The sequence below is a fragment of the Rhinolophus sinicus genome, chromosome 3 (assembly GCF_057876585.1).
Source record: "Rhinolophus sinicus isolate RSI-liver-muscle chromosome 3, RSI-T2T, whole genome shotgun sequence".
NCBI lineage: Eukaryota > Metazoa > Chordata > Mammalia > Chiroptera > Rhinolophidae > Rhinolophus > Rhinolophus sinicus.
Window position 1 is genome coordinate 89,248,717 of NC_142503.1, and position 12,115 is coordinate 89,260,831.

The window sequence follows — 12,115 nt, forward strand, 5'->3', positions numbered from 1 at the left end:
GTTTGGTGGTGATGAACTAACTCTTTTAGCTTTTTCTTGTCTAAATGAAGCTCTAAATGATAGCCTTGCTGGATAGAGTAATCTTGGTTGCAGGTCCTTGCTTTTCAATACAGTATTCCGTGCCAATACATTTTGGCCTGCAAAGCTTCTGTTGAGAAATCAGTTGACAGTCTTATGGGAGCTGCCTTAGCAGTAACTAACTGCTTTTTTCTTGCTCTTTTTAAGATTCTCTCTTTGCCTTTAACCCTTGGCATTTTAATTATGATGTGTCTTGGTGTTGGCCTCTTTGGGTTCACCTTGTTTGGGATCCTCTGCACTTCCTGGGCTTGTATTTCTATTTCCTTCACCAGGTTAGGGAAGTTTTTTGTCATTTCATCAAATGGGTTTTCAATTCCTTGCGCTCTCTCTCTTCTCCTTCTGGTACTCCTATGATGCAAATGTCAGTACACGTGATGTTGTCCCAGAGAGCCCTTAAACTATACTCATATTTTGGGATTCTTCTTCCTTTTTGCTGTTGTAATTGGGTATTTTATTGTACCTTATCTTCTGAATCACTGATTTGATCTTTTCCTCCATCTCTCCTACTATTGATTCCCTCTAATATATTCTTCATTTCAGTTATTGTATTCTTCACTTCTGACAGGTGCTTTTTTCATATTTTCTATCTCCATTTTTATATTTCCTATCTCTTTATTGAAGTTCTCCCTGAGATCACTAGGCATCCTTATAAACTGTGTTTTGAACTCTGCCTCTGGTAGATTGCTTGTCTCCATTTTGTTTAGTTCTTCTAGAGTTTTGTTCTGTTTGTTCATTTGAGACACCTTTCTTTGTGTCCTCATTTTGGCTTCCTCCTTGTGTTTGTTTCTACGTGTTGGGGAGAGCTGCTATGTCTCCCAGTCTTAGTAGAGTGAACTTATGTAGTAGGTGTCCTGTGATGCCCAGTAGCACAGTCTCCCTGGTCACCTGAGCCAGGTGCTGCAGGTGTGTCCCTTGTGTAGGTTGAGTGTGTCCTCCTGTTATAGTTTAATCTTGGTTGCTGTTTGCACATCAGTGGGAGGACTGGCTGTGACTACAGTGGAGGAGTTGTGGTGCAGGGGCTGACCCTGTGGAGCAGGATTCACTTTAGCAGGGCTCTGGTGCTGGCCCAGTCTGCCCTTTGTGTGTGTTGTTCATGGAGGCAGTGGAGTGGTCCTCCTGCGAGGGGCCCAGCCTCAGGCCAAGTTCAGCTGCAGCCTGTGGCCTGCCCAGAGCTCCTTGGGATTATCCACAAAGCAATCCGCAGATGGCTGCCACCTGTACTGGGCTTGGAAGTGCCTGGGAGAGGCCAAGTCTCAAACCGAAGTCAGCTGCAACCAATGCCCAGCTTCGGGCTGCTTAACAAGAGGTACAGGTCATGTGGAGGCCAGATGCTGCTTGTTTTGGGTTTTGAGAACCTTTGAGAGATTTTAGAAAAGTCTGCAGCAGGAGTCAAGACAGATCTTTTGGAGGGAATAAACACTGGAAGCAGCTTGGGAAGGCTGGCAAGTTGGGTGGTACAGGGTCTCAAGGAATCACCGGAGCAGGGCAAACAGTATTAGCCAGGTTGATGGAGACTCATATAAGGGGACCACCTTTGTCTGCACATTGGGAAGGGGGAGGTCTCAGCAAAGGAACAGTGGATTCTGTCAGCACTTCTGTCTGGGAGAAAGCAGCCCCTCCAGTCCTCACCCTGAAGCCGGATTGCTCAGCTCCTCCTTGTAAGTCCCTGGTGCCTTTTGAGCTGCTGCCCCAATGCTGCAGCTCAGAGCCAGTGAGTCCATCAGTGAGCAAATCTGTATGCAGGCCCTTTAAGAGCAGCACCTGGGAGTGCAGCTGCCCTTTGTCTCACTCAGCCACAATTTCCACTGGTTTTCATAGCCAGAAGTTGTGGGGACTTCTCTTCCTGACACTGGAACCCTGAGCTGGAGAGAGGCTGGGACCCCTTGCTCCTCCAGGGGGTACCTCTGCAGCCATGATAGCCCTCCCAATTTTTAACTGCCACACGTGGGTGTGGGACCATCCTGTTATGCATCTCCACCCCTCCTACCAGTTTTGACATGTCTTCTTCGGTATATCCTTAGTTGTTAAGACATTTGTTCAGCTATATTTGAGGCAATTTACAATGATGGTTGTTTAGTTGTAATTTTCATGCGGTCATGAGAGGAGGCAAGCACAGCATTTACCTACTCCACCATCTTGACTGGAAATCACAAGAACTTTATTTAAACGCACTTTATTAGTGTGTTTCATTTAGTATTACAATTACAATTACAATAATATCTGAAATTAGAATTTGAATCCAATGCTTACGTAACCTCGGAGTTTCTTAAAGAGTGGATTGTCCCCAAATATCTGCTTTACTATTTTGCAATTCTCATTATGGGTTACTAGATATTTTATGTTTCTATTAAAGCATCATGTTTTGCTTTAAATTATGCCTATAACGGATAGCAAAGAATGCACTACAGTCTTTTTAAGCATTTGCAATAATTGATTTCTCAGGGAAGAAACTGTCAGTTTGTGTGTTGAAGAAGAAAAACAAAATAAATTTTAAGAGAAATATGAGGCTTGGAAAAATTCTGAAATATAGGGAATGTAGACCGATGGAATATGCAATGCAGGAAAGGCTTTGTAGTGAGATGGACCTGATTTAAAAAAAAACTTCAACCCCAATTTTTGGCAGGTGTGTGACAGTGGGCTAGTTGTTTTTTATTCCTCCGTTTCTTCACCTGTAGATGAAGATCATAGGAGGGCCTGTCTTCCAGATTTGTGATGAGAATCAGATGGGATACATTTGTAAAGCTCTCAGAATAGTGACTGGTACCCAGAAAGTGCTCAATCCATATAGTAATGACAGTGATTACTATGATGATGTTAATGATGGTGCCAGTGATGATCACAGTGAGGGGCCTATGCTGTAGCAGAGCAGGCTTGTTCAGGCCAGCAGCATGTGTGCCCTTGGAAATCAGAATACCCAGAAGGACTGGGAGTGATGGGAGTTCAATAGAGACGGTTAAAATTACTGCAATTCAACCCCATCTAACTCTCACCTGGATGTTGTCTCTCTTCACAGGGGGCAAAGCAAGTCAACAATGGCCTTGGGATCTTCTGAGGCAGTGATTGCTGCTCCCTTTGTCTTCTCCCCTTCTCTTAGAAGTGTTTTTCCACCTTGCAGATTGCTGGGCGAAATCTGGATTCACTTGAATTAAACCTAATGAATTTCATGTCTTATCTCTTGCTCATCAAGGATTTGCAGACTAACATCCCAGAGGATTAAAACTTTTTCCTAAACTTCTAATAACATGTTAATTAGATCAGAGATGGTACTATACAAAAACCTTGAGGCAAAATCATTGAGACTTGAATTTGAGTGCTAGGTCCATTGCTTTCTATCTGTTGGACTTTGGTAACTTTACCCTTTTGGGCCCTGGTTCCTTCCCTGTGAAATAAGGATTATAATTATCAATTTCAAAGGCTATCTGTGAAGAATAAAAGGGCTCATGGGGCTTGCTACATACGTAGTAAATGCCCAATAAATAAATATTGCTATAGTACTATCATATCCTTATTAAAATTAGTATTATGGTTATTGTTTATAATATAGTTGTCATTATTTATTATCAGTGGCATAATCTAAAAGAAAACTAGCCATTGGTCTACCCACCCAGCATGTGAAATAATATACCTATTTTTACATTCAATTTCCTTTTTGTTAGTTTTTCCAAAGTGGAAGAATGTGTTAGTTGCCCTGTAAGCACCCAGAACAGATAATGTCAAATATAATAAAAATAGGTTCAAAGGAAAGTAAGATAGGTAACACTGGCTGTGTTGGTCAGATATAATTTACGTACATAATGCATGGTGTGTATAATAATAGTTTTGATCAGATTACTAAAGAATACCTTTTTCTTACAGGAGAGCCTGGACTTCTAATTTCTCAAGTGAATGAAAAGAATCCTTTCTTTGGTTATGCTGGGAATAAGAAGCACACGGAAAAGAAATTGCTTTGTGATGTTTTTAAGAAGGGAGATGTTTACTTTAACACAGGAGATTTAATGGTCCAAGATCAGGAGAATTTCCTTTATTTTTGGGACCGTATTGGAGACACTTTCAGGTCTGAAATATCATCAGTTGCACTAATTGTCCTGGAATTGTGAACCGAGCTCCGACCAAGGCTCTATGGGAACATGATAAATCACATGCCCTTTGTCTTCAGGGTAGACAGAGGCTTTTTACTCAGTCATGTTTCCCCATTTAAAAATGAAAAAATCAGCTATCTGTTTCCAGACTGAAACATAAGTTAAATTTTGATGTCAATTTTTATAATTATTTTAATGAATCCATTAATCCAAATCAGTGAGCTCCTTTCTTTAATATATCATACAGGTAGATGTGAAGTCTAAATGGTAGGGTTAAAACAGAAAACCAATTTGGTCAAATATGATATAATTCTTGACCTAATGATAAAAATAAATGAAATGGCAAAATTTCCCTTTCTATTATTTTCATTTTTAATTACTTAAAATTATTTTAGGCTTATGAAATTATTTTACTTTACTAATCAGTGACTATAGAACAATGAAAGACAGGCAGTAGACATGCCAAAAATGCTTGAACGAATTATACTTACTTCCTCACCTCCTTGTGCTATGTTAGGAGCTCACTTCATGTAAAATTATTTTAATTAAAATATACACTAAAAGATCCAAAGGGATTAATCCCTAGAAATTAAAGGAGGTCAGTACAATGAAAGACAACTATAGCTTTCCTTTTAATTTTGTTTTTTTCTTATCTCTATCATTAGAGATAGGAAATGTTTGTACTTAACTATTATTATATTACAAAAACACTGACAGTAAGCAATTTATACCAGTGAGACATAGGTAAAGTAATTTTAACTAAAAAGCATACTAATCTTGTTGACTTATCAACAAAGTGCTTCTTTAGAAAATGCCTTTCGTTTTGAAAGCTGCCATTATTTTTGGTTATTAGATGCTTGCACAGAGCCAAATGCAAGGCACTAAAACTGAGTACCTAGTACTTCAAATATAGGTACTCTAACTGGAACTTGCTTTTTATTTAGATGGAAAGGGGAAAACGTTGCAACCACAGAGGTTGCTGATGTTCTTGGAATGCTGGATTTCATACAGGAATCAAACGTCTATGGTGTGGCTGTGCCAGGTAGGAATATATTCTGGTTTTTGGAAGGATTCTCAAAAAGAGAATTTTTCTTTAGTTTTGCTACAAACTTACTAATTCAGCATTTTATTTTTTATATGTTAAATGATTATTATAGTCTCGTCTTGGCAAATAATGCCCTGGACCAAGGTAACAAAGTTCACGGGCACATCGGGGGAAAGGTATCCAATGAGTTTTAATGTTTGTGTGTGTTTTTCAGCAAAGCTTAAAAAACCCTGGTCAGTGAGTCACTGCTTGACAATAGGTTACAGCTTTTAAATAGTCTATTATTTTTCTCTTTATGACTAGAATTTATACATGCCACTAAACAGAAACATGTTCTAGTTTAAATGTTCAATAACACTAATTTGTAGTTAAGTTGCATCTTTTTAAAAAATTATTTTAAAATTTCGCCTCATTTATCTTTCTAAATAGGCATTTTAGGATTGTCTCATGATGGTACAAATGGTAAATAAAAATGATCAACTCGAAATCACAGGATTCCCCTTCACTGTCTATTTTTTTTTTTTTTTTTACAAATGACAGTATTTTTCAACTAATGTTTATATGGGGAGGACGGGGGACTGTGGATAGGGGAGCAAAGGAAGGAGATGCTTACTCTAATAGCCAACCACTAGGTGCTAGAGAAATGGTCCAGGAAATTCTGATCTCCTGGAAGGATCGATTGGTGGCATGATAAGCAGTAAGCAATCTGTGGAATTAGTTATGGAAATACTGTCTCTAGTTTCTTAACTTGAAAATATGTCCTTTATTTTTTTCATTGATACTTAACATGGACATTTCTCTGTAACATGTTTGCCTTTAAATAAATTTTGCCTCAATATTTTGTATTGATGTTGGTAGGATGCAAATTATGGGTCATTTATGATCTTTTCCATTCCATCTATTTCATTTTTGTAGCATAGACAGTTAGGGATAGACTCTGCCCTTCCCTGTTCCTAAATTCTTTCTAAGGAATAAATCATATGCTCAGGGAAGGACTCACTCATTCACGATACTGTTGCACTGTTCTTGTTGCAATAGAGTTAATGTCTCTGCTTACAACAATTAATATGCAATTTACAGGATTATTTTAAAAATTCACCTAGTACTTATAAAACTGACTCTGTTTCAAACTCTTTTTCAGAATGTGAAGGAAAAACAGGAATGGCTTCTATTATTTTAAAACCAAATAAGTCTTTAGACTTGGAAAAAGTTTATGAACAAGTTGTAACATTTCTACCAGTGTACGCCTGCCCACGATTTTTAAGAATTCAGGTAATTTTACTTACCCATCAAATGTAAGACCAGGAATCCAAGAGATGGTTTAATTACAAAATAATGTTTTATCCTTTCGATAATATGTGCATTTTATTTATATTAGAGAATTTTAAGAGCAATGAAAAAGCCTTGGGATGCTAATTTATGCCATATTTTAAGCCTAATTATAGAAGGGGTAATTTGATGAAATGCTAGGATGTCTTTCTCTTTGTCCTAATTTGGAATTGCTCTCTTCCTCTTCAATCAAGACCTCAAGAGCAAAAATGGTGGCCCCACAGATAGTGGCAAGCCAAAGCATATTTTATACTTGCCTTGTGAAAGTATCTGGTGCTCTGTGCCTAAAATTAGGTTCTGCCAAGCTGACATCAAGGTATCTGTAGGATGTGTGCAGAACTTAAAGGCAACTGCTTTAAGCAATTTTGCTTTTAATCTTTGTCCTCATTCTGTCTAACTTCCCTCTGGGATTTTATATTTTGGAGGAATTCTGAATTTATTTGTTTTCAGAGGTGGGCGCTCTCTTGTTAGGCTTCTAGAATAGAGCACAATAAAAAGAAAATAAATTTACTCAGCTACTGTGTAACTTTGCTTGCTCATTTTTTTCAGCCATTCATTTATTTAATACTGTGCTTCAAATATAATTTCCCAAAGCTAGTACTCATCACCTCTTAACACCCAAACACAGAATTTTTCCAGATACACTTGTCATATTGCTATCAAATCTCCAATAGAGCAACAGATGGTGTCTGTTTGTTCATTTTTAAAGAATTTGCTGAGCAATCCTCATGGTCAAGTCACTGTTTGACCAATGGGACACATTATCTGAACTGTCATAATACATATTTCATTTACATAATATTTTTTATTTTTAAGAACTTTTACACATTATCTCAGATTATTTTCATATCAGTAGTCTCAAATACTAAAGGTAAGTAAATATAAAGCAGAAGTGACACATTTTTAATTGAAAAAAGTTTTTGAGATAATTGTGGAGTCACATGGAGACTCCACATGAGAGTGAAAAAAAATAATAGAGATCCTGTGTATTCTTTACTTGGTTTCCTCCAATGGTAACATTTTTCAAAACTATTACAACCAGGATATTGACATTGATACAATCTATCCATCTTATTAAACTTTTCTCTGTACTCCAGTGTGTGTGTGTTCGTGTGTGTGTGTGTGTGTGTGTGTGTGTGTGTGTGTTTATGTGTGTGTGTGTATTGTGGGGGAGGAAGAAATTTTTCTCCAGCCAAGATTCTTCCAGCTGGTCTAATAATTAAATTGACATGAGACATATTAACAAGAGAAAATCACCAAATTTAATTATATACGTACATATGGGAACCCCACATACCTGAGAGAGTCAGAGACCCCACATACAAGAGAGGTTCAGAGACAGAAAGTTAAAATGAGACATATAAGGTATTCTGAGCTAAGGATGAGGTAGGCTGCTGAACTTCAGAGAGGAGGAAGGTCATTTGCAGGACAATAAGAAGAGCAGATGTTCAGTAATTAGAAGTTTTCCCTGCCATATGGATAGGTGATAAAAAGTTATTTCTGGTGATAACTCATTATGGGCAAGGCCCCTAATTTAAATTCTTTAAGGGAGAAGTAAAAGTGTCTTGTGAACCCGCAGGGTCTCAATTGCTTTCAGCTCAAAATAATTCACATGTCAAAGTGGTACATTTTGGGGAGGCCGGCTCTGAACCCCTCCAGTATTAAGTTCTCTTATCAGCTGTGTAGCTTTACACATCAATGAAGACAGTCAAGATATGAACAATTTCAACACCACAAGAATCCTTCATGCTGCCCTTTTATGATCACACCAGCTCCCTCCTGCTCTTCCCTACACCACCCCAGAAACAATGTGTTTTAATGGAATAGAAAGTTGACAAATCAAATAATATTTTAAACATTTTTTCCCCTAGGACAATTTATAATTCACTTTTATTAAGCAGAAGAAATATTTTGGCATAGGACTACTCTAGAAGACTAAATCAGTCTTGTACAAATTTAGAAAATATTTTAGCATCATTAAACAACTAAAAGCACTTGGGCTATGACTTTTATGTTTATTAGAGTATTTGCTATAGTTAACATAATACATGACACTTAGTTGGCAGTCAAAATATTTATTTAATAAATGAACTAATGATCTGATATAAACAAAAGAATAAGTTACTTCTGACAAAATGAATAAAACAATTATCTTATTAAAAATCTCTTCAGCACAAATTTTGAAAGGATTCTCTTGCCAACAAAATTACAAAAAATAAAAATTTTAATGTGATATTACTCCAGTATGGCTGCAAAGAAATTAAATTGGTCCTTTCATTCTGCCTGTGGAAACACAAATTGTTATAACCTCTCTAAGAAATAATTTGGTAAATATGTGATCAGAGTCTTAGAATTTGCATGTATTTTGACTTAGTAATTTTATTCCCAGAAATTTATCCTTAGGGAGTAATCAAAGATGTACAAATGTTATGTAGAAAGTTGTACTTCAAAGTGTTATTTATAGTAGTAAAAATTTTTTGATGTTCTCTCTAAGTTCAAGAATAAGAGTGAGGTTAACTAAAATATTGTAATTAGATGAGACCTTATGAAACCATTAAAAAGTGCTGTTTTAATGAAAATTACCTAACCTGGGGAAATGTGCCTGGTATGGTATATTTTTTTTAAAGCAGAACATAAAATTGTAGAAACAATGAGCTTCCAATTTTGTAAAAGAGAATATGTGTTTCTACACAGTCAAATCTAATTCTGTTGGGTAGGAAAGGGGAGAAAAGGGATGAGAGCAGAGAAGGATGTTTTAGAGAGCATTTTTTATTTCTAATGTTAAATTATTAGTAGTAAATAGAGATGGCCATTGGGTATGAAAATGTTATATGTAACTCAATATTATAATTTATATTGTTAAATATGTTCTTTATATATTATATATAATATTAAATTATTCCACTAATCCTGGTAATTGCTTTATAGGAAAAGATGGAAACTACAGGGACATTCAAACCAAAGAAGCTTCAGTTGGTGGAAGAAGGATTTAGTCCATTGAAAATTTCTGATCCACTTTACTTCATGGATAACTTGAAAAAATCTTATGTTCCATTGACCAAAGAACTTTATGATCAAATAATGTTAGGTGAGATCAAACTTTAAGATTTTTTTTATATAGATGGGGTTTTCATATGCTTTCTTAGGAGAGGTGAAAGGAAAGGGTGTGGTTCTTTAATATGAAATGGAAAAAAGGAACTGACATTAATTAAGCATGTGCTATATTTCCTTAATTAAAGCTTTTCTTTAATTAAGAACTTTAATTTGTTTTAATTCATATAAAAAACTTTAGTTGATGTTCTTTTTACCTATTTGGGGATTCAGTACTAAATATTTGCCTTAATCATAAAATTTTTAAGTAATAAATAAGTGGGTAATAGTTTAGATACTTACTACAAAATGTACTTTGTAATAGTTAAAGTTTCTAATTTTGAATAAATGGTTAAATTTTAATCAAATATTTTTATGTTCTCTGTCCTGTAATTCAATAAAATCATCTTCATTAATATGTATTTTGAGATTTTGTTCTGATTATAAATTTTTAGTCAAAGGAAACTGACTCAATGCAAACTCCTGTCTCCCTTATCTTTAACTCACATTAAGATGATAGAAGAAATATGAAAGTTTGAAACAACAGAGCAGGAAAACTGGTAAGCCTGAAGCATTTAGAAATTTTTTGAAGATATATAAATGGGATCAAATTCATGATAAAATCCAATAGAAACTAATAATTATACAGGAAAAGAATAGACAAGAATATAACTCCAGTTTTTTTGTGAGTAGTTAACTGGGAAATGTATTGCAAGGATAGTGTAATAAGCACAATTTTATTTATCTCAATCTGGAAGCACCAGACTCCAGTGTTTGCTTCAAGCTGGAAGCACATGAATGAGTCTCTTAACAGAGTGAGTTATCTTCCATAGGAGGGGTTATTTATTATACATTCATTGACAAATATGTATCACACATCTGAGAAGTATATGTAGAGGCCCTAGAAGAGGAAAGAATTTGGCATGTTGGATGCACAGAAAGGAAGCCAGTATTCCAAGTGGCTGGAGCAAAGTAAATGCAGAGGAGAAAACTCTGAGTGGACGATGGACCTGTAGGCAGTGTTTGTACTCTATTTCAAGGGCAATGAGAATCAATGGAAATCGTTTAATCATGGAAGAGACACTATGAAAAAGATTACACCAACTGCTGTGTGGAAATCAGAGTGGAAAATGAGGCAAAAGTGGAAATGAGAAACCAAATAGAACTATTTGTTTTGGTGAGTTTTATGCATCAACCTGGGTAGGCCATGGTGTGCAGTTGTTTGAGCAAACACTAGTCTGGATGTTGCTGTGAATTTATTTTATAGATGTGATTAAATTTATAATCAGTTGACATGAAATAAAGAGATGACCCTCCAAATTGTGGATGGCCCTCAACCAATCACTTGAAGGCCTTAAGAGCAAAAACAGGTTTCCTAGAGAAAGAATTCTGCCTTTAGACTGTAATGCAGAAATCTTGCCTAAGTTTTCAGCCTGCCAGCCTGCCCTAGAGATTTCTTGACTTGCCAGCCCTTACAATCACAGAAGCCAAATTCCTTTAACTCAGATAGATAGATTAGATAGACGATAGAGAGATAGGTAGGTAGATAGATAGATAGATAGATAGATAGATAGATAGATAGATAGATAGATAGATAGATAGATGATAGATAGATAGATAGATAGATAGATAGATAGATAGATAGATAGATAGATAGATGATAGATGGATAATAGATGATGTAGATAATAGATATAGATAACACACACACACAGCTCAAGTATAGATGGAAACACAGGAGTGATCAGAGAAGTAGGAGACAAATGAGCGCTAGAGTGTCACAGACCTATCAATAGTCAATGGTGTTGAATGATACTGATTGATCTAGAAAGACAAGGCTAGAAAGAAGTTACATGGGTTTGGCAAAATGGATGTCATTAAAGACCTCAGCAAGAGTAATTTTTGACTGATGGGGAGGCAGCAACCAGATCCAGATAGGCTGAAGAGTGAATGGTAGGTGAGGAAGTGGAGATAATTCTTTCATGAAATTTTGCATTAAACAGGGACAGAGAAATAAAAACCTTGGGGAGTATGTGGAGTCAAAAGAGAATTGAAATATTTTATTTATGTTTTGTTTTAACTCGACCATCTTGATTTAAATGAAACAAATAAAACAAGAGGGAAAGATACATGGATAAGTCTTGGTTCTATCCCGACTTTGTCTCCCACCCTTGGTAGATGAACACTTTTTATTTTACTCATTTCTTGGGAAAACTTTCAGTGTTTCTTTATGAAAATATAGTAAGTATGCATACATATTCTTATTTCTGTGCCCATTTTAAGCATATAAAATACTATTCTGTACATGAAATTTTTCATTTAATAATATACATGGGAGACTTTTCCAAATTAACATACAGAGAGCTTCCTCATTTTTTATAGTAGTTTTTGATGCATATATTACACTTTATTTAAACAGCTCCCCATCCATGCATTCCTGGATTGTTTCTAATGTTGTGCTACTACAATGCCCAAATTAATGACCTTGTAAATAT

The 12,115-nt window shown here is 35.9% G+C and overlaps 1 protein-coding gene across 1 annotated transcript in view; it reads left to right on the forward strand.

The window, feature by feature from the left end:
* The window catches only part of SLC27A6 (solute carrier family 27 member 6), a 59,130-nt gene extending 49,093 nt beyond the window's left edge, over nt 1-10,037 (forward strand). The window contains exons 7-10 of the mRNA XM_074328538.2: nt 3,934-4,132; nt 5,102-5,199; nt 6,344-6,474; nt 9,460-10,037. Coding sequence (XP_074184639.2) covers nt 3,934-4,132; nt 5,102-5,199; nt 6,344-6,474; nt 9,460-9,636 — 605 coding nt within the window. The 3' untranslated portion in view covers nt 9,637-10,037. The remainder of the gene's footprint in view (nt 1-3,933; nt 4,133-5,101; nt 5,200-6,343; nt 6,475-9,459) is intronic.
* Nucleotides 10,038-12,115: the final 2,078 nt, after the last annotated feature.